At 36.8% G+C, this 24,948-nt stretch overlaps 1 protein-coding gene and 1 long non-coding RNA gene across 2 annotated transcripts in view; one reads left to right on the top strand and one right to left on the bottom strand.

Annotated features, from left to right (window-relative positions):
* Window positions 1-24,948, top strand: part of ADGRV1 (adhesion G protein-coupled receptor V1) — a 456,854-nt gene that overhangs the window by 154,020 nt on the left and 277,886 nt on the right. Inside the window, exons 68-72 of the mRNA XM_046668226.1 lie at window positions 979-1,096; window positions 1,973-2,144; window positions 9,164-9,406; window positions 14,879-15,286; window positions 21,106-21,290. Of these exons, the coding sequence (XP_046524182.1) occupies window positions 979-1,096; window positions 1,973-2,144; window positions 9,164-9,406; window positions 14,879-15,286; window positions 21,106-21,290 (1,126 nt within the window). The remainder of the gene's footprint in view (window positions 1-978; window positions 1,097-1,972; window positions 2,145-9,163; window positions 9,407-14,878; window positions 15,287-21,105; window positions 21,291-24,948) is intronic.
* On the bottom strand, window positions 1,985-10,482 carry LOC124242848 (uncharacterized). Its single transcript, XR_006889525.1, has 3 exons — window positions 10,348-10,482; window positions 6,105-6,209; window positions 1,985-2,089 (listed from the first exon to the last, which is right to left on the bottom strand). It is a non-coding gene; the product is annotated as an uncharacterized LOC124242848 (long non-coding RNA).

The following is a 24,948-nucleotide window of genomic DNA, read 5'->3' as shown; positions in this document are numbered from 1 at the left end:
TGCATGCCATGTGATGAACAGGCTCTATGTTTACTCACGCTTCAGACCTGCAAAATAGACCTGGGGCTGGTGACTGCTAGCTCTCCTTTTGGATAGTTGAGTGGTTTTCTGTTTCTCACCTCAGGAGTCAGGTTTCAGGATGATGAGTGAAAGTGGTCTTTAAGGCTGATTGCTTTGGGATCGTGGCTTTTAGGATCACTTTGCAAAACTGGGCCACTGAGAAATAGAAAGTAGCAGGAACTGGGCACTGGGTTCCTCTAGTCTGAGAAGCTAGCTTCTGTGCTGGTGAGGATTTGGAGCGACTGTTTCAGTGTAGTGTGAACCCTAGATTTGTTCCAGTTTAAACACAATTTTTTTAGTATGATGGTGCCTGTAACTTCAAGTGTTGCTCAGAGGAGTTTCTTTTACTCAGATATTCAGGCGTTCCTTAATTCCATTTTTCTCAGGGACAAATAACCGAACGTGTAACATAAATGATCTTTTGGTCAGGGCTCTTGTAGGAAGGTAAATTGGTTAAGTGGAGTTCATTTATTCAATAAATATTTCTTAAACATTTACAACATGCTTCCTGCTGTTGTTGGTACTGAGGACACAGCACTCAATAGAACAGTTGTGGCTCTGGTAGAATTTACCTTCTATGGGGATATACTGACTTAAACAGTAAACACGTATAAAGTGTCAAGGATCATCAGATATAAAGTAGAGTCTCATCAGAGAGAGATGAGCACGTGTGTCGGCGTGGGGAGTGAATCTGATGTTTTCTCTGTTTCTCTTCTGGTCTTTTGTTCTCAAAGTGTTAGCCACCTTGATGTTATTGTTTTGATTCTAGTCTATTTGTAGTAAAGAGCTTGAAAAATTGTAGCTCCCCCTACTCGCTTGTGCATTTCTTACTTTTAGACCATCTGATCGGGAAAGATTAGTGGAGCATTAAAGATCTTTTGTAGTCTTAAGTGTATCATCACCCTCCATTTTTTTCAGGAAGTGATCTCCACAATGGCATCCTAGGATTTAGCGAGGAGTCCCAGAGTGGACTGGAGCTGGGTGAAGGAGCTGACCCCAGAAGACTGCATCTTATTGTCACAAGGCAGCCAGACAGGTATGTTCATACATATGTGGAAGATGTAACATGCTGTGTCTCTATACAGGCTCTAATTTGAGTCCATAAAATGGTAAAGGCAGGATGAAATGTTGATAGAAAAAGGCAGTGTGGAATGTGGTATGTCAGAGTTCCAAGGCTCTAGTTCTTAATTTGTGATTTAACGCACTTGGCTTTTGATCAAAACCTTGAACATTTTGTACTTCATAAATTACCATACAGATGTTAGGTTACGGAAGTCGTCAGTTTATTGTATTTACTGTTCTGTGTTCACTCCGTATACGTAACCATTTACTGTTAGAGAGACTTAGAGACCAACATTTTGCTCGCAGCCTAGTACTTACAGTACACATCTTCTGAGTGCTTATTACGTACATGCACGTGGTGTACACACATAGACATGTATATATACCAACTTTTCCATTAGGGGCCTAAATATTCTCTGAAAATGTAGGTCATCTCTTGCCCTTTATTTTTATAATAACAACCATTTTTAGCAGTGGTGTTTTTCCTTTAGAAGAATTCTTGTTAAAAGACAAACAAGGAAGATTCATTTGAAGGCAGGAGTTCTCTATAATTTTGTTTTCATATTTCTGCACATAGAAGGCATAGTAGGCAGAAAAATATTTTTCGTTTTCACATTCTAGATACTTTTTGATTCAATATTGAATAGAACTTGGTCAAAGAATGCCACATCAACTCTGGCCTTAATTTGTTATCTATAATGAGGAGAATTGGTCATTTTCAGCATTCTCAGTGGTAAAGTAAGTGCTGTACTCGGGATGAGGAGCTTAGGCAGTAGTAATACATTCTGCATTAGACACGGGGATGATGCACCCTGTTACTGCATTTGCATGGGTTTTGCTTTGTTCCTAGGGCCTTTGAGGATGTCAAGGTCTTTTGGCGAGTCACATTTAACAAAACATCCGCTGTCCTCCAGAAAGATGGCGTGAACCTGGTGGATGAACTCCTGTCTGTGTCAGGGACCACGATCTGTACAGCAGGTCAAACAAAATGCTTTATCACCATTGAGCTCAAAGCGGGGAAGGTAAGACGTGCTGAGACACAGTATTGTCAACTTCTAATTATATTTCTTTAGAATTAGTCATTTTAAAGCCACCTTATTGAAACTTACACCTTGTTCATGTGGAGATTCCCTGTGTCTCACCTCGCCAGAATGTCTAAATCTCTTTGTTGTACAACGGACCTCAGACTCAGAATTTATCACATTATGAATTTTTGAAAATAAGCTCATCAATTGTACACCTAAAACTAATACAATGTTATATGTCAGTTGTATCTCAATTTAAAAAAATCTCATCAGTTTTTCCCATTTCTTTTTCTTGTCATTTCCAAGATTCCTCCTGGCCCAGCCGCTCATTGTGTAAATGATCCCTTGAGTCATTTTCAGCTGGATTAGTATTTCTGATTACTCTGCATGTTTAGTGTTTCACTTTTATCATATCCGTAGATTTGATCATATTGTATTCATAGATTTCATCCGTTAAACAGACAGTTCTCTCGTTCTCTGTTCATATATAGTTAGAGAGTTCAGTTTTGACCTACCAAAGAGGCACAGAGGCCATACTGGGGTGAGCTTTTGGATAAGTTTCTATTAGTTCATGTTGCACTTGGCACCCAGGAAACAGGCATGTCCCACTCTTTCCAAAGGAATCTACATTATTCAAATGGTATTGGTCCCTGATGACCTAACAGAGTTTTAGTCATTTAGTAATCGTGTGTGGTTTTTTTTAATGACTATTCTGTGATGTTTTAACGCCTGTGAAGCACTCAGTAGTACTTACTTGTTCTTTACCTATTACTTCATTTATTAAATTCTAATATTTAATACAAAAAGTAGCCACAATATTATGAATGTTCAAAAGTATCAAGAATGTTCAAAAGTATGATTTCTTAGTATATGTCAAACACTTTAAACAGCAGAAAAAGCATGCACAAATGCAATTATTTTAAAACATAAGTAGGGACCAGCCCTGTGTTGGGTTCACCTGCTCCACTTTGGTGGCCGAGGGTTTCGCCAGTTTGGATTCTGGGCACAGACATGGCACCTCTCATCAGGCCACACTGGGGCAATGTTCCACACAGCACAATCAGAAGGACCTACAGCTAGAATATACAGCTATGTACTGGGGGGCTTTGGGGAGAAGAAAAAGAAAAAAAAGATTGGCAACAGATGTTAGCTCAGGTGCCAATCTTTAAAAATAAATAAATAAATAGGTATACTTGAACCTGTTATGAAATAACAACCTGCAGGTTTAATCTTTTTTCCATTTTTTCTCTAATTGTTTTTTCATTTTCTGAGGATCACTGTAACACTTATGGTGATATTCTCTAAGGTTAAAGTAATACATATGTTCATACCTTCCTGGAATTGTAATAATTTTACTAGTTCCAACAGAGAAGGAACACTTGCCTCGGATCCCCTAAGGTTACATGCCCTTGATTGTCACCTCTTTGTTCTTGGTTGGGACCGTGGACCGTGGTTCTTGTCCAAATCTATTTCACACGAGAATCACCGGTCATCTGGTTGGGATCCATTGTATGACTTCACTTGTTAGACCAATATGTTTTCTAAGTCCATGCCTTACAGGTTTATTTTTTCAACATGATGTGTTTTCCCCAGAATGCTTTGTTCTTTAGATTTTGCACTGCCAACTTTACATTAGCAATTGCCCTATCATTATGGGTCATGGAGCTGGTCTGTTAGAGGTATTGGAAGTATCTGTCTGCCTTGTTAATATCTAGTTATATTTGGAAGGGCGGTCTAGAGGCTTCGTCTCCTGAGAGATGAGATAACGAATCTGTGTTCTCAGGGCATCTCTTTGGCTCATCTGTTCTGTCACATTGGAACAAACATACAACTGCATAATCTGTCAACTCCTGTGTGGTACCAGCACTCTTCAACTTCTGACATGCTTTCATCTTCATTTGTATGTGTTTCACAGTTACTAATAATTATTCCTATTTTTGGTACAATTCTTAATTTTTCTAGGAGTAATTGTCTAACAATTTTTATTTATTAACCCCTTCCTACTTGCATACAGAGATAAGAATGTTTATTATTCTTTAGTAGGTGAACACATACTTAGTAAAAGACACAAATGTCTTGATAGAACACTCTTCTACGTTAAAATTAATAAAATATTAAGTATACAGTATTATACTCACTTATTTTGCATTGTAACCACTTTTTTATACACTACAGTAATTATTCTTCTTTAAATACCATTATAGGTGCAAATTCAGTTAATTTTAGTTTCTTATTAAGTTATTTTTTTTTTGCTACTCAAATATTCATGTTATGGCCACTAAAAGTCCTGTTAAGCTGGTTTTTGTCTTTTCGTATTGCTTTTAAAAGCCCTGGAAGCGTATTTGCTTTTACCAATAACATGTGCTCCAGAGCCATCCTGAGTTTTCCTGATCTAAGACATACAATCAACTTCTGTCCAAGGACTTGATTTCTTTGATCAGAAAGAGTTTAAGGGGCTGGCCTGATGGCATAGTGGTTAAGTTCACATGCTGTGCTTTGGCAGCCCAGGGTTCACACGTTTGGATCCCAGGCTCCAACCTAGCACTGCTCATCAAGCCACACCCCACATAAAATAGAGGAAGATTGGCACAGATGTTAGCTCAGCAGCAATCTTCTTCCAGCAAAAAGAGGAAGGTCAGCAACAGATGTTAGCTCAGGGCCAATCTTCCTCAAAAAAAAAAAAAAAAAAAGAATTTTAGATCTAAATCTGTGTCCTGGAGATGTGCCTGAGAGCTGATGGCAGGCAGAAGTGCCGCTGCTGTGAGCCACCAAGGTAGTGACAGAGGTAGAAAATATGTTTTGTAAAATATTGAATTCCTCTTGATTTTTTCTAATTTAACATATATTATTGTATTTTACTTTTCATGAGTGGGAGTTTCAACAGATACTAATACTTCCTGTCACATTGAAAAGGAGGAATTGAAATTTCAGTATTCGAAATATTTGATCATGTAATTCTACTTGAAAGCATTTAAATCTTTTTAAATATAAATTTGTTCAAATAGTTTTATGTCTTCCTTGACCCCCACAAATCCCCATTTCCTAACCGTCCCTTAATGACTCATCAAAATGCCACTTCCTCCATAATGCCTCCCATGATATCTTCAGTTCGAATTCTTAATTCTGTAAATTTACGAAGACTTCATCTATACCTTTCTTACAGAAGTTGTCACTCATATTCGGGGTCACAACTTATTATACATATTTTATCTTGACTATTGGACTCTCAGCTGCTTGAACATGGTTTTATTCATCTTTGCATCCCTCCCACTAACCTCTATAAATATGTGTTGGTTATTAAAAATTCTATTGTGCATTTTATCTCAAATGGGATTTTGGGTGAATTAGAACCTTGGACAGATCTCATTAGACTTATAACATTTATTTCATATAATAGATGTTAACCTTATAATCGTAAGAAATTCTTCTGAGATCAAAATCAGTCCAATCTCTATATTGCTATTTGCATGAATGTCTTTATCAATCTTTTGCTGACTTGGTTCTTGACAAGTAAGACTTGTTTGTATTTAGAGATGAAAACAATTTTCACAGAGTGGAAATACCTTGTTGGTGGCAGCAGCCAGGTACAGTAGGTGAAGATCCTGAAAGATAAAGTTCTTTGAAGGGGTCTGTTTGAAGGGGTCCCTACCTGCAGGAGGGAGAGAGAAAGGAGAAGAGCCAAGCAGGGGTGGTGTTGGACACACTGCAAGGAAGGAAAAAAGGAAAGTCAGAATGTGGGTAGGAGAAGAGACTGCCTCCTTCGAGCTTGCCCTCCTTGCAGGAGAACACGAAAAGAATTCCTGGAAACTAAAGATAGTATAATTAAGTGGTAAGAGAATGTAGTAGGCAGTACCTAGGATGCTAACTGTGCGTATATCGTTTTTCCTAACTAGGGAAATGCCACTGAGCCCATATCCGAGTAATTTCAGTCAGGCTGGAGAAAAAATTTGGTCTCACCTGTTATTTCTCTTTCTAATGTTATGCTCCAATAATAGAGTTGAGTTTTCTTCTGCATCCTGAGAAGCAGCTAATTTTCAAGGCATTTCGCTCTCAGCTGGGGAGCTGTTAAAGGGCAAGGTATAGGTAAGAGTAATACACATTCCAGTTTCAGTAAGAGGAAATTAAAAATGAGGGAAGAAGGAAGATTCTATTCTGAGAAGAATGAAAAAATATATTTTTTTAAAAAACTACTCTGAGCGTCTAATATACACTTTAACATCTTACATTTTATGACTAGAAAGAAAGTTAGTGATCATCCGGTTCAGATTCTTCCGTTTATGTCTGATAAACTGATACCTAAAGATATAAATGAGACTGGTTCTGGGGCCATGTTCTTCTGTGGTGGGCTATGAGAAATTATTTGGATATCCCAGCAGAATAGCACAGCTATTCCTTGACTTTTGACCTAAGAACTATCTCTTCATTTTTTATCAAAGGAAAAGCTTCAAGGATACTGAACTTATTCTGGGGGGTGGCTAAGAGTTTGGCCTCTGATGATAGAAGACCTGGGTTCAAATCTTAGCTCTTCCACTGATTAGCTGGGTGACATTGGACAAGTTGCTTCACCTTCCTGAACCTCTCGGGTTTGATGGGGTTAGTTATAGGACTATTAGATTAAATGAGATAATGATCAGAGGTTCTTTGCACAGTTCTTGGCAAAGAGTTGACCCTTCATAAGAGATGGCTGGTATTACTGTTATTCAGAATGGATGGGAATGGAGCCTGTGGCAATTCAGTGACTTGAGTAGTAGCTGCATCAACACCAGTGATAGGGGAGTTGCAGATACTGCAAACAACACGTTCATCAGTAGAATTATACCACTGATTCATGGTGGTTTCTCCTAAGCTCCACCCAATCTCCTGACCCTCAACTTAAAGTTTTTCTACTCCATCATATCTCCAATTTTCCTCTCTACAGTTATTCAACTCTTTCATTTTCAGGTTATGAAGAATTTAAATAACGTTCCCTAGTCAATGACTGGGCCAAGATTAGAACTCATCTTTTGAATTTCAGTCTGTTTCCCCTCTCTCTGCTGTTTTGTTTTATGGTTCTTCATTAGCAAAATGTGTAAAGAAAATACTTAACTTAGGAAGCACACTCTTAACCCACAAAATCTTTTTAAACTAAACAGATTGTTTAGATATTTGTTGCAAATATTTTGAAAAAATATTTAAGTAAGTAAGATATTGTTTCATTATTACTTGGTCTGTTTCTGAGTGGCTCTGAGCCCAGAAAGTCATTTTACATTAGTTAGGCAAAAGATCCTCCTGGAATGCTTCTGACTTAACTAGGAAAGGAACTTGCTGGCAGTTACATATGAAATGGGTTCTCGTGAGGACTCCAGTCATATTTAAGTCTAGAGAAGTTCAGATATGATCTGTCAGTTTTGGTTTCCCAATATACTTCAGGCATATTGTTTGAATAGAGTATTTCTTTGTAAGACTGGAAGATTCCTTTTGTCTCTAGCCTAATTATGTGTTGGCACCCATCTGTACATTGTTTAATTTTAGACGGTTCCTTACTCAGATCATAACATATTCTTTTGACTCTAAGTGGTGATAAGTAATGTTCTAATCATCATCACAATGAGAAGAAATATTTTACTGGAAAACAAAGACAAGAGTCCCTGTTGGAATGCAGTATGCTGAAACCCTCAGTTAAAAAGAAGCTATTGTGAATTCAAGCTCACGTGGCCATTAGGAAATAATAGTTCTTCAGTATAGTTACTCATACTTTCCTAGTGTTTTAGTTTATTGTATTTACCAAATTGAGTTTCTCAGAAGTGAGAAGAGTAAGTGATCTCCATATTTTAATGTTTACTGACAGTTGATCAGCAAAAGTAAAGAATGATGTGTGCCATAGGAAAGCTAAACATACTTCTTCAGACAACAAAAGGAGATGAAGTTTATTTACTGTGTGACTAAGATACCACTTATTCTTGGGTAATACTGAAGAGTTTGTTGTATTGTTTCCTGACAGAATGCTCCTTATTAAAATGATCACACAACAAATGATAAATAAGGCCCGTGCTGATAGATAAAAATGATGCATTGTATCAAATTAGACAATGACATGTGCAGTTGAAAAATACATCAGCTAAACTTCTTTGAGTTATGCCAGGAAGCTGACAATACTGCTAAGATTTTTAGATTATTGTGTAAGAGCGAATAAGTAAAAATAGGTGATTGACAGTATATTATAAAGTTGACTCCAGGCTTTAGAAAATAAATTATTTGAGATTGTTGAGAAAGAACTGAGGTGAAATATGAGCAAACTATAACCAGAAGACTAAATTTAGACTTATTTGCCACTGAATTTTGGGAAATTTTGAAAAAATATATAAAATTACGGAATTGACTGTTATCAATATTAGGTCATAGTTATATAAAACCCTTTAAAAATAAAACCTTACAAAGTGGAAGCTCCTTTTTTCTCCTATCCCCAGTGTCCTTCTCCAACTCCACACCCTGCCCTATCCCCAATCCGCTCCCTCCACCTGAGCCAACTTTGGTGTTTGTTTTCTTTTTTAGTCTTTAAATAAATAAATAGCCACCAACTGTTTGTAATATGCTTTATGTGATTTTTAACTCTATTGTATCATGCTATACATATCATTATGCAACTTCACTTTTTCACTCATTATTATGTTTTCATATCTATCCGTCTTGAAAAATATTGATATATTCCTTTTAGCTCCTAAATAGTATTTCATTGTATGAATATATTTTATTTATCCTTTTGCTTCTTGAAGTACACATAGCTTGTCTCCTGACATTGATTTTCTAGTAAGACGCTCACCCAGAGAGAATAAAGATGTTTCTTAAAGAAAGACCAAAAAATAAATCTCATGGCAATCTAACAGAAGAATTTAATTTTGTAATACAGAATGTATCTCTAGATGTATATTTATTTCTATAATTATGTATATGAATAATACTGTTTCTTAATATCAGAATTCTCTAAGAATAGAAATATGTTAGTAACCATCCTTTTTTTTCCTTTTTCTTATTGTCAGAGACCTCAAGTTGAAATGCATTTTTTTGTGGAACTATATGAAGTAACTGCTGGAGCAGCAATAAACGATAGTGCCAGATTTGCACAGGTTAAATTCTTACAGAGTGATGAACCTCAGAGCCTCATGTATTTTTCTGTGGGTTCTCGGCTGCCAGTGGCTCATAAGAAGGCCACTTTAGTCAGTTTGCAGGTGGCTAGAGATTCCGGGACAGGACTAATGATGACTGTTAACTTCAGTACCCAGGTGAGCATGGAATATAGATTAACACACATTAAGGTGTTCTTCTTTAACTATAGCATGTGTTATGAAACAGGCAATAATTGATACATTATTTTCTGATGATACCATCATACTTCATGTTATGTTTATTACATTAAGCTTTATCCTTGAAACAATTCAGTTTTTTCACTTAGATCATGTTTTAAAATGATAGTCTTTTCTTTTTTTCTTTCTTTTGACAAAGTTGATTAGACAATGCAAAGTGTCTTACATAAATCGATAAAATCTCTAGAGAGCTAAAATTTCTTTAGAATGTAGCTGTATAAGACCAGAAACAAAAAATAAGGGTCTTCGTTATGGTTTCTATCTGAACTAGTTGAAAATCTCCTTCTCCAGCACTTCAAACACGAACTGATCTTTATGTTTCTTTAAATCCATGAGTCCATGAGGTCTCACTGCCACTTTTCACATCCATCCTATTAGGTGACATAGGATGAAAGAGAGGGAGCAGGTGGGTGTCCAGGGACTCAGAAGAGCAGTGCTATGTAACACTAAATGACAAAATCTGGGGTTGGTCCACACAACACCAGGCACCTTTCCAGCATTATGTTTTAAACTGTGTTTTAGCAGCAAAACTCTAATATGTTAAAACAAAAGTGTGTGTCTACTCTGCTTGAAGCACAGTTGTGGGGACTGGGGCTTGCCCACCTCAGTCCTCTCTTTTATTTCCCCTTCACTCATACAACTCCAAAAACCTACAATTTGAAAACTACCATTCTGGATGGTGCTGCCATCTCCCCAGCTTCAAGAATCCAAACCTGGTAACTCCATAGGCCTCAAGGTTTCAAAGGTTTTGTTTTGTTTTGTTTTGTTTTGTTTACAAGATGCTGTTTACTATGTGCTTGGCTGTGTCACTGTGGGGTGGTTCAAACAGAGAGAACATTCTGTGCGTAAAATGCACATACCTGCAGCCAATTTGCTGGAGCAGTCACGTGACTGGTTTGCGAGGTTCGGACAAGAGCTGTGGGTGGTCAGCTATCAAGGAAGCTTCTCAGGCAGAAAAGCTTGTCTTTATGACAGAGGCCACAGCATGGCAAACTAGAAGATGAAACTCATTATTATATGAGACACTAGACATAAACTCCATTCTAAACAGCCTTGAAGTGGTTTGAACATGAAAAGAAATATTTTGATTCATAGTGGGGAGATTTTAGTATTTTTTCTTTTGAGCATTTAGGAGAGGCAGAGAAATGAGAAAAAATATGTGCTTTATTCCTCCTCTTCTGCCTTGAAATATATATCATCATAGGCTCACTACTTTGTAGAGTGAAAGAAGGGGGATTGGAGATGAAGAACAGATGACAAAGTGATTTTAGTCACATTTTAAACTAGTTCATACACTCAGATGAGAGGGGAATTGAAGTTGCCAAAACAAGAATCTGAATGCCAATATCTTTATTATATTCTAATTCTTGTTTTTTTGTTTTGTTTTGTTTTGAGTAAGATTAGCCTTGAGCAAACATTTACTGCCAGTCCTCCTCTTTTTCCTGAGGAAGACTGGCCCTGAGCTAACATCCATGCCCATCTTCCTCTGTTTTATGTGGGATGCCTGCCACAGCATGGCTCAACAAGCGGTGCACAGGTCTGCACCCAGGATCCAAACTGGCGAACCCCAGGCTGCTGAAGTGGAACGTGCGAACTTAACCGTTGCACCACCAGGCTGGCCTCACTTCTTTCTAATTCTTTATAAATGATTCCTTGCAAAACACATGCTATCACTAGCATGTAACTCATAGCATTTTTATTACACTATAAAAATCAACATGAGGGGCCAGCCCAGTGGCATAGCAATTGGGTTCACATGCTCTGCTTCAGCTGCCCAGGGTTCACTTGTTCAGATCCCGGGCATGGACCTATGCACTGCTTATCAAGCCATGCTGTAGCAGGCATCACACATATAGGATAGAGGAAGATGGGCATGGATGTTAGCTCAGGGCCAATCTTCCTCAGCAAAAAGAGGAAGATTGGTGGCGGATGTTAGCACAGGGCTAATCTTCCTCAAAAAAAAAAAAAAAAATCAACATGGGGGCCTGCCCCATGGCTTAGTGATTAAGTTTGGTGCACTCTGCTTTGGTGGCCTGAGTTCATGGGTTTGAATCCCAGGCACGGACCTACACTACTTGTCAGCCATGCTGAGGAGGCAACCCACATACAAAGTAGAGGAAGATTGGCACAGATATTAGCTCAGGGCAAATCTTCTTCACTTAAAAAAAAAAAAAAAGATCCATGTGGTGATGGAAATGTTCTGTATTGTGACTGTGTCAATGTCAATATCCTGGCTGTAGCATAGTATTGTATCAATGTCAATGTTCTGGTTGTGATATATTATAGTTATGCAAGATGTCACCAAAGAGGGTTATTGTGTAAAGGTGTAGGAGATCTCTCTTCATTATTTCTTATAACTGCACATGAATCTACAATTATCTCAAAATAAAAAGTTTAATTAAAAAAATTAGAAATTAAAATTTCACCTCTCTCATATGATTTTATTTTCCTATTCCTTCATTGCCCCTGCATTTTCTCTCTCTGAATGTTAGGCATATTACTAGAAGACAAAGACATATAATTCTATTTTTCCAGCAGCTGGCAAGGGTGAGAAAATAATTATGGACCAAGTTGCTATTCTGTTACAATGATATTGATTTTCAGTTTACTTTAAATAGATTTGAATAATATAGTTAAAACAGTAGCTGTAGCATACATACCCTTTGGTGCGCCTGTGTTCTCACGTACATGAATACTGTAGTCTTAGCTTAAATTCCCTTAGATCTGTATATTTGTGATATAAAGTTAAAGGATATAAAGGTTTGAGGTAATAAAAGTGTCACTCGTTTCAGTTATCTTTAAATTAAATAGGCCAATAGCTGAGCCAAATTTGAAAACCAATTCCAAGCACTTTCATTTGTATGTGTGTTCTAGCCCACAGCACACAGTTCAAGAAGGAACATGGCTTTCCTTTTTATTTTCACGTTGCCTCTTCTATTCAAAGGCTATTTCTATATTGATTTTCGTCGTTACTTTTAAATTGCATAGTGCTTCTTATTTGTGCTTATTGTATGTTTTGTAAACACAAGAACATTTTCATTGTTCTTTTTCCTTTAAATGTTAGAATTGTAAAATAAATCCTACCGGAAAACAGTGGACAGAGTGTATAGATGCAGTTTACAGTGATGAAATCACCACCACCTACCTGAGAAACCTACCTTCACCAGGATCTTAGAACTAGCCGCCACGAACTCTTCTCGGATGCCATTCTGCTTTTTTCCTTGACTCTCCCTGTCTTGTAGATAACGTCTATCCTGACTTTCATGTTGAATTTTCCCTTGCTTTTATTTATAGTTTTGCCACTCTTCTCATGCTATTTAGGTTTACCTGTTTTGGAAATGATGCAAATGAGATTCTTCCAATTGTATTGTTTTATGGTGTGATCAACAATATGTTTTTGAGAAATACTCGCGTTGATGTGTGTATGTCTAATTTTTTCACTTTCATCGTTATGTAGTATTCTAATGGGTACTTTAATTTGTCTATTCCAAAGCAAGAAGACTTCTGAGTTGTGTCCTTCAGCAAGGAAGGAAACCATTTCTACCATTGTGCTGCAAGTGCTCTTGAAAGCCTTTCTCTTCATTGATTTTCATTCTTTGACACAGTTGGTCACTTCCTCCTTCTGAATGCTTGCTCTTCTCTTTTGGGCTTCTGGAATACCACACTTTCCTACTCTTAACCCTGACCTCACTGGCAGCTCCTTCCTGTTACCTATGTTGGTCTTCCTGATCAATAAATATTGAGGTCTACCAAGACTCACTCTCTAGGCTAGACCATCCAGACCTGTTTCTTCACTTATCGTCTGTCAAATGAGAACTCCTCAATTTTTATCACTAGCTTCTTTACCACCCCTGATCCAGACTCATATATTCGATTGCTCCTACTTGACATCCTCATTTGAATGTCTGAAAGGCATCTCAGGCTTAATATGTGTAATAAATAACTTGATTTCTCCCCTAACAATATTTCCCCCAATTTTCCACCATTTATCCAGGCAAACAGCTAGGCATTATTCTCAGTTCTTCTCTTCCTCTACACCCAACATTGAAATAACCAGAAAGTCCTACTGACTCTACATTCAAAATATATTCTCAGTCTGAGAACTTCTCACTCTTTCTACTCATACGACCCTTCTCCAAACTACCGTTGCTTTTGCATGAACTAATGCAAAAAACTCCTATCTCTTTTCCCTGCCTCCACGCTCATCCCCTGATGTAGCCTAACTGTACACGAGAGCCAGAATACTCATGAAAAATATGAAATAAAATGTGTCACTCTCCTGTTGGAATCCTCCAGTGTCTTCCTGCCACACTTTGTATAATGGACCTATGTGATCTGAGCCTCGTCCACTTCTTTGATGTCAACTTCGTGTATTTTCATCCTTCTTCCTATCAAGCTGGCCTTCTGGTTTTTCCTCTGACATTCCAAGATGGTTCCCACCTCAGGGTCTTTGTAATCACTGTTCCCTCTGCCTAGAATAGTTCTTCCCAGATCCTTATGTGGCCTGTTCCCTTATGTCCCTTAGGTCTCTGCTCAAGTATCACATCAAGAGCTTCCATGACCAACCTTATCTAAAATAGTATCCTTACCATCACCCTGCATTCTCTACCTAGTCTTATTTTTGTTCATAGAATTCATCTTCATGGAAAATTATTTGTTAATTCTGTGACGTGTATACTGTCTATATCTTCTGCTACAATAGGTCCCATGGGTACAAGTATTCTGTTGTTCACATTTGCATCCACAGTATGGCACCTGGCAGGCACCAGGAGTTTAATATTTGTTGGCTCCGAGGTAAATACATACACGTTACTTTGGTTCCTCCTTAACTATGTTTTCATACTTTACAGAAAAGTTTAATAACCATAACTTGGAGAAACTCAGAGATATCTATGCCCAGGACCTTATCCCTCAGGGTATTTTCATATCTAAGTGTAAACAAAAGACCAACTTCTTCTGCTTTCTCCTTTCTCCCCTCTGCCTTCTCTTTACTCCTCCAAACTCCATCTCCCTAAAATGTCTATGTGAAAATGCAATGTAAACATTCTCTTTTTTCCTCCATACTTATATTTTGCAGCATCTGTTATTTAAAGCACAGTTTTTAGTGCATTCGCAATTGGAGAAATTCTGCAATGTTTCTTTTCTAATTCTCTTTCTTGATCTATTCTAAGACATTTGTCTTTCCTAACCCTATCACTGTATAATGTGTGTTTATCTCTTTAATTTATCTTAGGAGGTTAGAAGAAGTATGAAACCCATGTTTTAGTAGTAATGCTGTTATGTCCCATCAGTTTGTTTAAGGGAAATAGAATTTGTTTAAGAAATAAGAATGAGTTTAGGACAAGATCAGAAGTGTTACAGCTTCACTTAAGTGTGTTGCTTAATTTCTAGGAGTTGAGGAGTGCTGAAACGGTTGGGCGGACTCTCATATCTCCAGCTATTTCTGGGAAAGATTTTGTGAGAACTGAAGGCACGTTGGTCTTTGAACCTGGCCAGAGAAACACCGTATTGGATGTCATCCTAACGCCAGACACAGGGTCTTTAAATCCATTTCCTAAACGCTTCCAGATTGTGCTTTCTGACCCAAAAGGTGGTGCCAGAATTGATAAAGCGTATGGGACTGCTAACATCACTCTCGTCTCTGACGCGGACTCGCAGGCTGTTTGGGGACTTGCAGATCAGCTACAGCAGCCCCTGGATGGGGACATTCTCAACAGAGTGCTCCACAGCATCAGCATGAAAGTGGCCACAGAGAACACGGATGAACAGCTCAGCGCCGTGATGCATTTAATAGACAAGGTAAAAAGCCCTTGCAAGTGTCAGCAGTTGGTGGAGTAAAATTTCATAAATTTAAGAAATAAAGAAAACACATTTGGTTGTAATGTCAGTTATCGTGAAATTAAGATAGAGTTAAAAAAACATAAGAATGGAATGCATCATGTCCGCCCCTGTCCTTTTGCTTCCATCTGACTGAGGCCTGTTTGGAAACCTCAGTCTTAAACTCAGAGACTGATGAGTAATCTCCTGCAGCAGGAAGAACAGCCCAGTGTCTGAAAAGAGGCACCAGACGTCAGAAGCTGCAGGCTCTTTCTACTTCTCCAGAAACTACATGAATATCTTTTGAGATTGTTTCTCAGTTTTTTGACTCCATAAAGAGTACTTGGACGAGATTACTTAGTTTTTCCAGTTTAAATGCCGTAGAACAGGAACTCTTGTCCTCTGCTTGTTCCCTGCTCCTCCTGGGCTCTGAAAACTTTTACAGAAAAGGAGAACTGAGGAACGACCTGATTATTTCAGGCATTCAAATTGGTGTGGGCTTAGACCAACCAGGTTTTATTTTACAACTATTTATTTATTTACACTTCTGCAAAGGAGGAAATTAAATGGAGATGAAGATCCTATGAGTGTAAATGAAAGAAAATATCTAAAAAGAATTATTACTAAAGGAAAAGACACTTGTGGGGGTTTATTTGGGGCTTTCTTATTAAGATATTTCTTATTGACATATTTATATACAAGTATAAAAAGTTTTGAGTATGTACATATGAATTCATAAATATCGTATTTCTTACACAGTGACCTTTAAATACTTGAAATGTTTACAATGAGGGTTTAGATTATCATGTCTGTTTTACTTCTTATGTTGTCTCTTAAAATACGACTGAAGAGCAGAAAAGAAAATCGTAAAGTTCACAAGCAAGAAGAGGAGGCCTTGCCAGTTATCTTGTAAAGCAAAGAGAAGTGACTGCTATATCATGCAGAGAAACTTCTAGAGATAAGAATTCACTCCGGGAAATATTGTTACTTGAATTTTCTAATGATAAAGTGGCATAGGACAATGACAAGTTGATTTTGGCCAAGAAAGGAGAAAGAATGTACAGTAAACTACATTTTAGAAGAGAGAACGTCATTTCATATGATTTAGAAAAACTGTAAGGAAATTCTGCTACCTCTCTCTAAGTTATATCAGAGAGCTGCATGTTATTGGTTGAGAATTCAACACTTATTTAATTAGAGTCATCAGATAGTACATCTTGATTGTTTTTTATTGCTTCTGTCATGATTAATGAAACTGAATTATGAAAGAAGGTCCTATGGAAAAATGTAATTAACTTTTTTTGAGTAGCCATTAGCAAACAGTACAATTTTTCTCATATATTAAAATAATTTATATGAAATAAACAACCTGGGAATTATTAGAGGAATAAAATATATTTTAAATGTTATAGAATATTATAAAATCAAGTAGAAAACATAATTTGAATTCTTAAAAGAAAATGATTTTTATGTTTCAACTGAAGCCACCTTTGCTCTGATTACATTCAAATCGTGTTATTGTTAACAAAAATTTTTTTTAATGTCATGGTATACTGTCTTCCCAAATACTATTTTTCTATGATGTCAATACTGAAATCTGGTGATTTGAGTAACTGACTTATTATTCAATAATCATACATAGTTTTATGTAATATATGATATGTAATATATATGTAATATATAAAGAAAACTGAAAAATTCTATTAAGTAACATAAAAAAATTTGAATAAATAGAAATCTGTACCTTGTTCAGGAACAGGAAGACTCAGTATCACAGACAACAGTTTTCCGTAAATTAACCTATAAATGTAATATAATCCCTATCAAAATATCAGTAAATTATTCTGGATTCTTTTTTTACCTGAACAAAATGATGCTATAATTCACCTGAAAGAAAATACATGTGAGAATGGGCAGAAATTTTCTAAAAAAGAAGAAAAATGAGAGGGGCCCCACCCCACCCCCCACCAGATGTGAAAATATGTTATGAAGTTACAGTGATTAAAACTGGGTGGCACTGGTGCAGGCATAGACATTCAGGTCAATAAGATGGAACAGAAAGTGCAGAAATAAACACAAGCACGTATGAAAAGTTCTTATATGATAAAGGTGACATTTCAGATGAATGGGTCAAAAATTATTATTCTGTAAATGGTGTTGAAACAGCTGATTTAACCAGTTGAAAGAAAAACAGAGCTGGATCTCTATCTTAAATCCAAAATAAATCTCTAATCAGAGACTTAACTGTGAAACTGAAACCATTAAAGTACTAGCAGAAAATGTGGATGAATCATTTTTAATATATAAGTTTGAAGTGGGGAAGTTCTTTCTAAAGCATAAAACAAACCCAGAAGCCATAAAGGAAATAATTGATAAACCTGACCCCATAGAGTTTAAACAAAATTTCTCATCACATATACCACAAGCAAAGTCAAAAGACAGCTAATGTTTCTATGTCAGTCATATTGTGATAAAACTGGGGAAAGAAAGAAAAAAAAAAATCCAGCTATTGGGTGTGGGGAACATTTGTCCAAATACATGAGTAACAAGATAGTTTATTTCAGCATTACTTCTAATAACAAATTTGAAAAAATAATAGCCATTAAGAGGGACCAGGCATATCTATAAAATGCAAAAAATTTTCATGTTTTAGACATATTTATATTAATGAGAATAAAACAATAATGAAACAGGCACTGAAAATGGAGATTATCACATATAGTAGGGTTGAAATTTTAACAAGTAAAATACAGGATGCCCAGTTAATTTTGAGTTCCAGATAAACAATGAATATGTCTATTTTTAATATATCACAAATAAAAAATAAATGTTTTTATTTGCATGCACAATTTTGGACATACTTAGATCAAAAGATTATTGGTTTTTTATTCGAAATTCAAATAGAGTCACCTATTCTCTATCTGACAACCATTTATATGTACCATGTGTACTTAGCATATACTCTAAGATAAGCTCAAATTCAGGAGTACGGAATAGAACTTCCAAGTACTGAATTGAACTTCATTCAAAAAGATTTTATATTTTAAGTATAATTGTTTAATATTTGTAATTTTTATTTTTTCCTGAATTCTAACTTCTTTGAAACAGAATCTGCTCTATTCTATATATTTCTTTATAGTAAGAGCTCAGTAAATCTTCGATACTGTTATTACACTCATTAGAAGTAATGACTTAGTTATGTTCAGAAGAAACAAATATTGCGCTAAAAAGAATGGCTTTAAATGATTCACTGTAAAGATTTTGGGGATAAAATCCAGCTGTGGGTTTGGGCAAGTTTACTCTGACATAATATTCTGTCCCTTGATTTTCCTAGGCATGGTGCAATGAAATTATTTAAAAAGCTACTGGTTTTCCTTAATAATGATATCAATCTTTCAAGACTTCTGGATTTAGTATGCAAATTTTTTATTTAATTTGGCTTTGGTTTCCAGGTATTGAAGTTCTGTAAAACATGAGTCAGGAGGCGTTGCCTCTAATTTTCTCTTCTGGAACACTCGAAAAGAGCACAGGAATAATTTGTTTTGTGAAGTTTGGTGGACTCCCTCCCCGCTCCCAAAGTTCTCCTTTTTGTTTTCTCTCCTGACAGCTTTTCAGTTTTTTCTTGTGGTTGATTGAAGTTTTCTATTTTTTCATAAACCAATTTTGATAATGTGGGGAGTTCTTTTTTGTTGTTGTTTGTGTAAAATGGCCTTTTAGAACCAGAATATTTCTTTTGATCATATACTTTTTGATATTGCATACCTTGTATTTCAAGAATTATTTTTCCCATGTGATTTATTTTGTAATCATCTACCGGTGATTTAAACTTAGCTCTCTGTTTTACTGCCTGGCTTTGTAATTCAAGCTTGTGATAATTTTGACTGATTTTGGCTATAAACTGAGTCAATTTGTGTTATTTCAGGACAAGCAAGTAGGAGGATCTTTCAAGTCAGGCCAGGGTAACTGTCACGAGTGCCTCCTGTGTATGGCCATTCACCATCTCTGTACCCTGGGACAAGTCAGTCATCCTTTTGCTGCCTCAGTTTCCTTATCTGGAAACAAAACAAAATAGCACTAGCTCCTCTCTCACAGGATTGTTGTGAGAAGCAGAGAAGTTAATGTAACAGGCTGAGAACAGCGCCCCTGCAAGCCAAGGGTTATATAAATGGCCTTTTGTTTTGTTTTTTTGTGTGTTTACTAAAAGAAGCATTCTATTGCCCTTGAATATGAATGAAACGTTGGGTGGCTCTGGGATTCTTGGATCACAGCCTTTAATTCTTGAAACTGCACGTGTTGCTCTGCTGGCTTCTGGCATTTTATTTGCAAAAAAGTCTGATGTCAAACTGAATTTTTGTTTCTCTGTTAGTAATTTTTTTTCCTGTCTGGTTTGTGGTAGGATTTTAAAAAAATTCTTGAAATAATATTGAAAAATCACCCAGATACATCTGGTGGTGTTTCTTTTCCTAATTTTCTCTGGTGTAGAGCAAGCTCTGCATTTTTAGACAGGAGTATATGTGTAGCCTATTAAGGAACCGTGTTTTTTTTCTTCTACCTCCTCTTTAATAGGCTTACTGTACCTTATGGATTTGTCCTATTTGTCTGTTATATTTTCTCTGAGTTCTGGGAGCATTTCTTGAGTTTATTTTCCATTTAACATATTCAGTTTGATCATTTCAGTATCCAGTGGGCTGTTCCCTGTCTCCATTATAATTTTTACTTTGTTAAATTTTTGTTCTATACCTTTTATCATCTTTTCCTTGTGGATTATTCTCCTTTCTTCCTTGCTGTCTTTGAGATGGCTACTCTTATAAACTTTGATCTTTAGTTCAGCTATCAGCTTGGCGCTGTATAGATTACAAAGCAATAAGAAAAATATGGGGAACATGAGCCACTTCCTCGATGAGCTCAACTAGTAGGAGTAACAGACTAATCATTTCAACGGTGTCATAAATTCACTAATGAAAGTATGTGCAAATTACAAAGAGAGCGATCATGTGTGTTGGCAGGTGAGACACAGTGTAGAAACTACGGAGAAAGCGATGACTAATTTGGATTTTGGAGAATTAATTTGAACTTCTCAGATGTGTAAGAGTTTGGTGGAATAGCAAGTCAGTGGCTTCACACCCATGCTTGGTCAGACAATAAAGATGTGGTCCTTGTCATTCTAGCAAGGAAAAAAATAGATCATCATGGAGGCTATTTTTCCTCCTACTCTTCTGGTCCCTCAAACAACAACCAACCCAGTCCTAAGGGTCATACTTACCGATAAAGACAACAGTACCAGGAGCTCTTGACTACTCTTGGTTGAAAAAGGATTTTCTCATTTGATGTTTTAGAAATTTAGTGATATGTGGTGGCTTCTGTTCATTGAAAAACAGATCATCAAGAATAATCTTATTTCTATTATGGACAGATAGTCATATTTATTTCCCTAGTTGTTGGTCAAAAGAATAAGATTCCTTGGGTAGGTGTAAAAGTGAGATTAATTTTGACTCCTGATGTTAATTATTGTAGTTAAAATTAAGTGACCCATACAATCATTTTGGGCTTTATCTAGTTATTAAATAGAAAATATTTGGGTGATTATGTCTTTTCTTTACAAATGATGATTGGTGTTTATTAAAGGGCAAATGAATATATTTGAAATATAATTTTGATACCAATTTCTCTTAAATTCTTCATAGGTTCCTCCTTATTTTGTTAATGTTAATAACTGTTCATAAAGAACACGTTATACCATACACATCATTTAAGAAGTTTATTTTTGAAGATTTATTTTCCTACTTGGATTTTTTTTCCAGATAACTATTGAAGGAAAAAATCAAGCATTCAGTATTGAAAGCCGAAATCTTTTCTATGAGATTCTTTGTGCTCTTATTAACCCAAAGCGCAAGGACACCAGAGGATTCAGTCCCTTTACTGAAGTGACTGAGAAGTTTGCCTTTTCTCTGCTGACTGATATTACCTGTGGCTCTCCTGGTGAAAAGTAAGTGTTTTTTAATATGATAGCAGGACCTTATATGTATTCCTTCACAGTGTACAAAGTAATAGGCAATGCAAATTCACATTTAGATGATGTAACTAAGGAACATAGGATCAATGCATTGTGCCTAATGGGCAAGTGAAGTTAATGATTTGGAGAAAACAGCAACTACATCAAGAAAAATAAATTTAACTATAACCAATATATTCCTCTTGTTTTGAAGGGTCTTTTAAAAACAAAAAAAGTCTTATTGCTTACTCTTATTTAAATAATGAGTAGAAGATACATTCTGAATGAAAATAAAAATGAAGATGATTGCAACCCCTAGGTACGTTTTGATGTGCTGTGACTCGTGCTTCCCCCTGGAGCTTTGGTTCAGTTTCGTCCATTGGAGGCAGCTCTCAGGCTTGTTGCTGAACTTCAGACTAGTTGTATCATGGCTGGAGTTTCATGGCAGAAAGCACGCCAAAGGAAAAGGAAAAAATAAAATGTGGTTTGTGTCCATTATTAGCTATGAAATTAATCTTGTAATTATCTGCTAATATTCTTCAGAAGGTATGGTTTTTAAAATTACATTCATAAGGTAATTTGGATCATTATAGTACAAAGACCTAAAAATATTTTATTTCTGTTTGATTTAACATTACAACGGCTGATAATAGAACATGGTTGGAAATTGGGATTTGCCCCCAATTCTCACAGAGTAATATAAGTTATCTGAAAAGCAATGACTGTTATCTAATGGGATGTGTCTGACTAAGAGTGTTTATATAAATCTCTATAACGTTTGTTAGTTATTCTCTTAATGAATGTACTCATCAGTGTTCATTTAGTCATATTGAAATTCAGAGACATTTTGAATACTACATCTTAAAAATCTGATATAATAATTTAAATCATCTTTTTATTTATGGGGCCCTTTATGAACTCTGACAGGTTAATTAAAATGTTGGTTGGATATGTAAAACTTTTAATATTAGTTCTTAGGTCGCAAGACACATGAAGTTCAAAGAGATACTCAATCCAGATATAAAAGGGTTATAAGAGAGATCGAGGAATAAAATAATAATAATAATAATTGTTATCAACCGTACCTCTGCTGTAGTCCTGATGTTGTGTTAGATTGAATTATGTCAAACTGCCTTTTTTGGGGTAGGTAAAAACAGTATAATGCTAGAAATTTCATATGGTTCAACCCAATCCTTATTAAAATTTGTACGTATTTTTATCCCTACAAAAGATCATTTTAAGTAGCTAGTCAAGATTAGGGTTAGAGCTTTTATTATTTTATTACAGATGTAGAAACTGAGGCTAGGGATCTTACACAGCTTGCCACGGGTCACACGATTAGTCTGTGGTGAGGCCTCAGTCCCAGGCCTGCTTGACTCCACAGCTCCCACTGGCCAGCATGCTGTGTGGTCAGACGAGATTGTAGATTGTAACCACATGCTCTGTAATAAAACTTCCACTTCCAATCCCATGGCTCCAGAATGCCCCAGACTTTCATCCCAGGTCATTGCCAGGGTAGGATTTGAGGTTAAAGTGCAGATCCAGCATCCCCTTACACTGTGCTCTTCTTTTAACCCTGATGAGTGAGTCCTGGGGATTGAGGTTTTCTTAACGAGGAGCTTCAGCAAAGCATCTGAAAAGGTCTGAATGCCCTTTCAGGAGGCCCTTTCTCCAGTCCTCACCCTGCTTCCTTAATGTCCATCTCAGACCAATGATTAGCAGTTCAGTTCCTCTGTGCCGTTTATAAATGTCTCTGATGTCTTCAGAAACCTGCGAAATGGATCATTTCTTTACTTCAAGTAGTTTGCACTGAGGCCACTCTGTGTGTGTGTGTGTGTGTGTGTTTGTGTGTGTGTGCATGTGTGTGTAGTTAAGAAGTATCCTGGTTTTTTCCCTCTTGAACTATGTTCAGCTACGTTGTTCAATGAAATCAAATAGTTCATAGCTTTGGGCTCCCCATAGTCCCATTCCTTTCCATTTTTCTGCAAGATCACCAGCATGTCAAGGATGTCTTAGGTATGAATCATCTATCTGCTGTGAATGTTGGTTCCCGTATCTGTGCCCTCAAACGCCCAGTGAGAACTCAAAAAAGTGTAAGATGCACAAAAGGAGTGGCCTCTTCTGTCTTGTTGCCTGATGTATTCCCAGGGGCTAGAACAGTGTCTGGTGCATGGTAGAGGCTCAGTGGTTATGGTATAATGAGTGAATGGAATGAATGAATGAATCTGTATGTTTTCTGCCATGTACTTCCTCTCCCTAGACTTACCTTTCCTTCTGAGTTGTCCAGGAAGAGGAAACAGTATGTACAATAGCAGTCAGGCAAGAGTAACATGGTGTGTTTGGAGAGATCATCAACCTTTAAAGGTTGAACATAGAATAAGCTAAGCAGTGTGTGTGTGTGTGTATGTGTGTGTGTGAGAGAGAGAGAGAGAGAGAGAGAGAGAGAGAGAGAATATCAGACTTAGGATTTTAGAACCATAATATTGAAGACAGTGTAAAAGATTAAAGAATAGGGTAAATCAAGAAATAGGAAGACTACACAATAATTGTTCACTTAAGAGAAGATGAGGGCTGAAATTGAGGCAGGAACATGGAGGAATGGTACCTTAAAAATAATTAGGTAGTAGAATTAACATATAGGTGACAAATTGAACACAGAAAATAAGAGAGAGATCAAAACTAGTTTTTTTAACTTAGAAAACTCTAAAGATGTTGACCATTTTGGTATACATTATTTATACGTTGTCTTAAGCAGTAATCAAGGGCATCTGCTGAGAGTGAAGGGTTTGGGCATTGAGCAGGGATGTTGAGGAGAATGATGGAGTCTAGAACAGTCACTTGGAAGCCAAGTAAAAACAATGTCAAGTAGCATTGAAGGCCCAGCTGAGGTTGGTCACTGCGTTTGTAGTGATACCAATGGGTGCCAGAGGGTAGAGTTTTTCTCCCCTCACTTCTACCTGGGTGTAAAGCAGATTGTGGGATTGATCAAAGTGAGTGCAGTGGAAGGGCATGGATGTAGGAGCTTAAGGTGTCAGGGAGAGTGTAGTCGTCAGCAAGTAAGAGGGGCCAAGAATTTGGCACACTTGTCTCAGAGTTGGGTGGAGTCACTGTGCATGTGATGTTGGTTTCAGTATGCCAAAGTAGCAGTGCCCGTGGTGGCACTGACGGGCTAAATCTCAGTAGATTCCATGGGTTTGGAAGAGGGGTCATGTGGCTGAGGTTCACTGGTCTCAGCCCCATTGTACTCAATGATATAATTATACATACTGTACATCCGTTGGTCCTTATAACTTTTAACGTTTAATGCATAATTTTTATTCCAAAATACTAATATTCTCTAAACTTTTTCAGGCAGGTTTCAGATCTGATTCATCTTTGTATTTCCTCCTTGTAAACATGATGGGCTCACAGACAAGATGTATCAGATTCTTTGGGGACTGGTTAAAAAATGCAGATTCCTAAAACCCCATCACCCTCCCCAGGCAAGGATTCTGATTTAGTATGTCTGGGGTGTTCTCTAGAAATGTCTATTTTTAAATAAGCTTCCAAGTGATTTCAACACACACTGAGGTTTGGAAGCAATTTCACTGAGTCCGGGATCTTATGCCTGGGGGATGTTCAAAACAGAATTGTTAAATGAATAAAAACCACT

The sequence above is a fragment of the Equus quagga genome, chromosome 7 (assembly GCF_021613505.1).
Source record: "Equus quagga isolate Etosha38 chromosome 7, UCLA_HA_Equagga_1.0, whole genome shotgun sequence".
Lineage (NCBI taxonomy): Eukaryota > Metazoa > Chordata > Mammalia > Perissodactyla > Equidae > Equus > Equus quagga.
The sequence above is the reverse complement of the archived record's forward strand: the minus strand, read 5'-3'. Positions and strand labels throughout refer to the sequence as shown.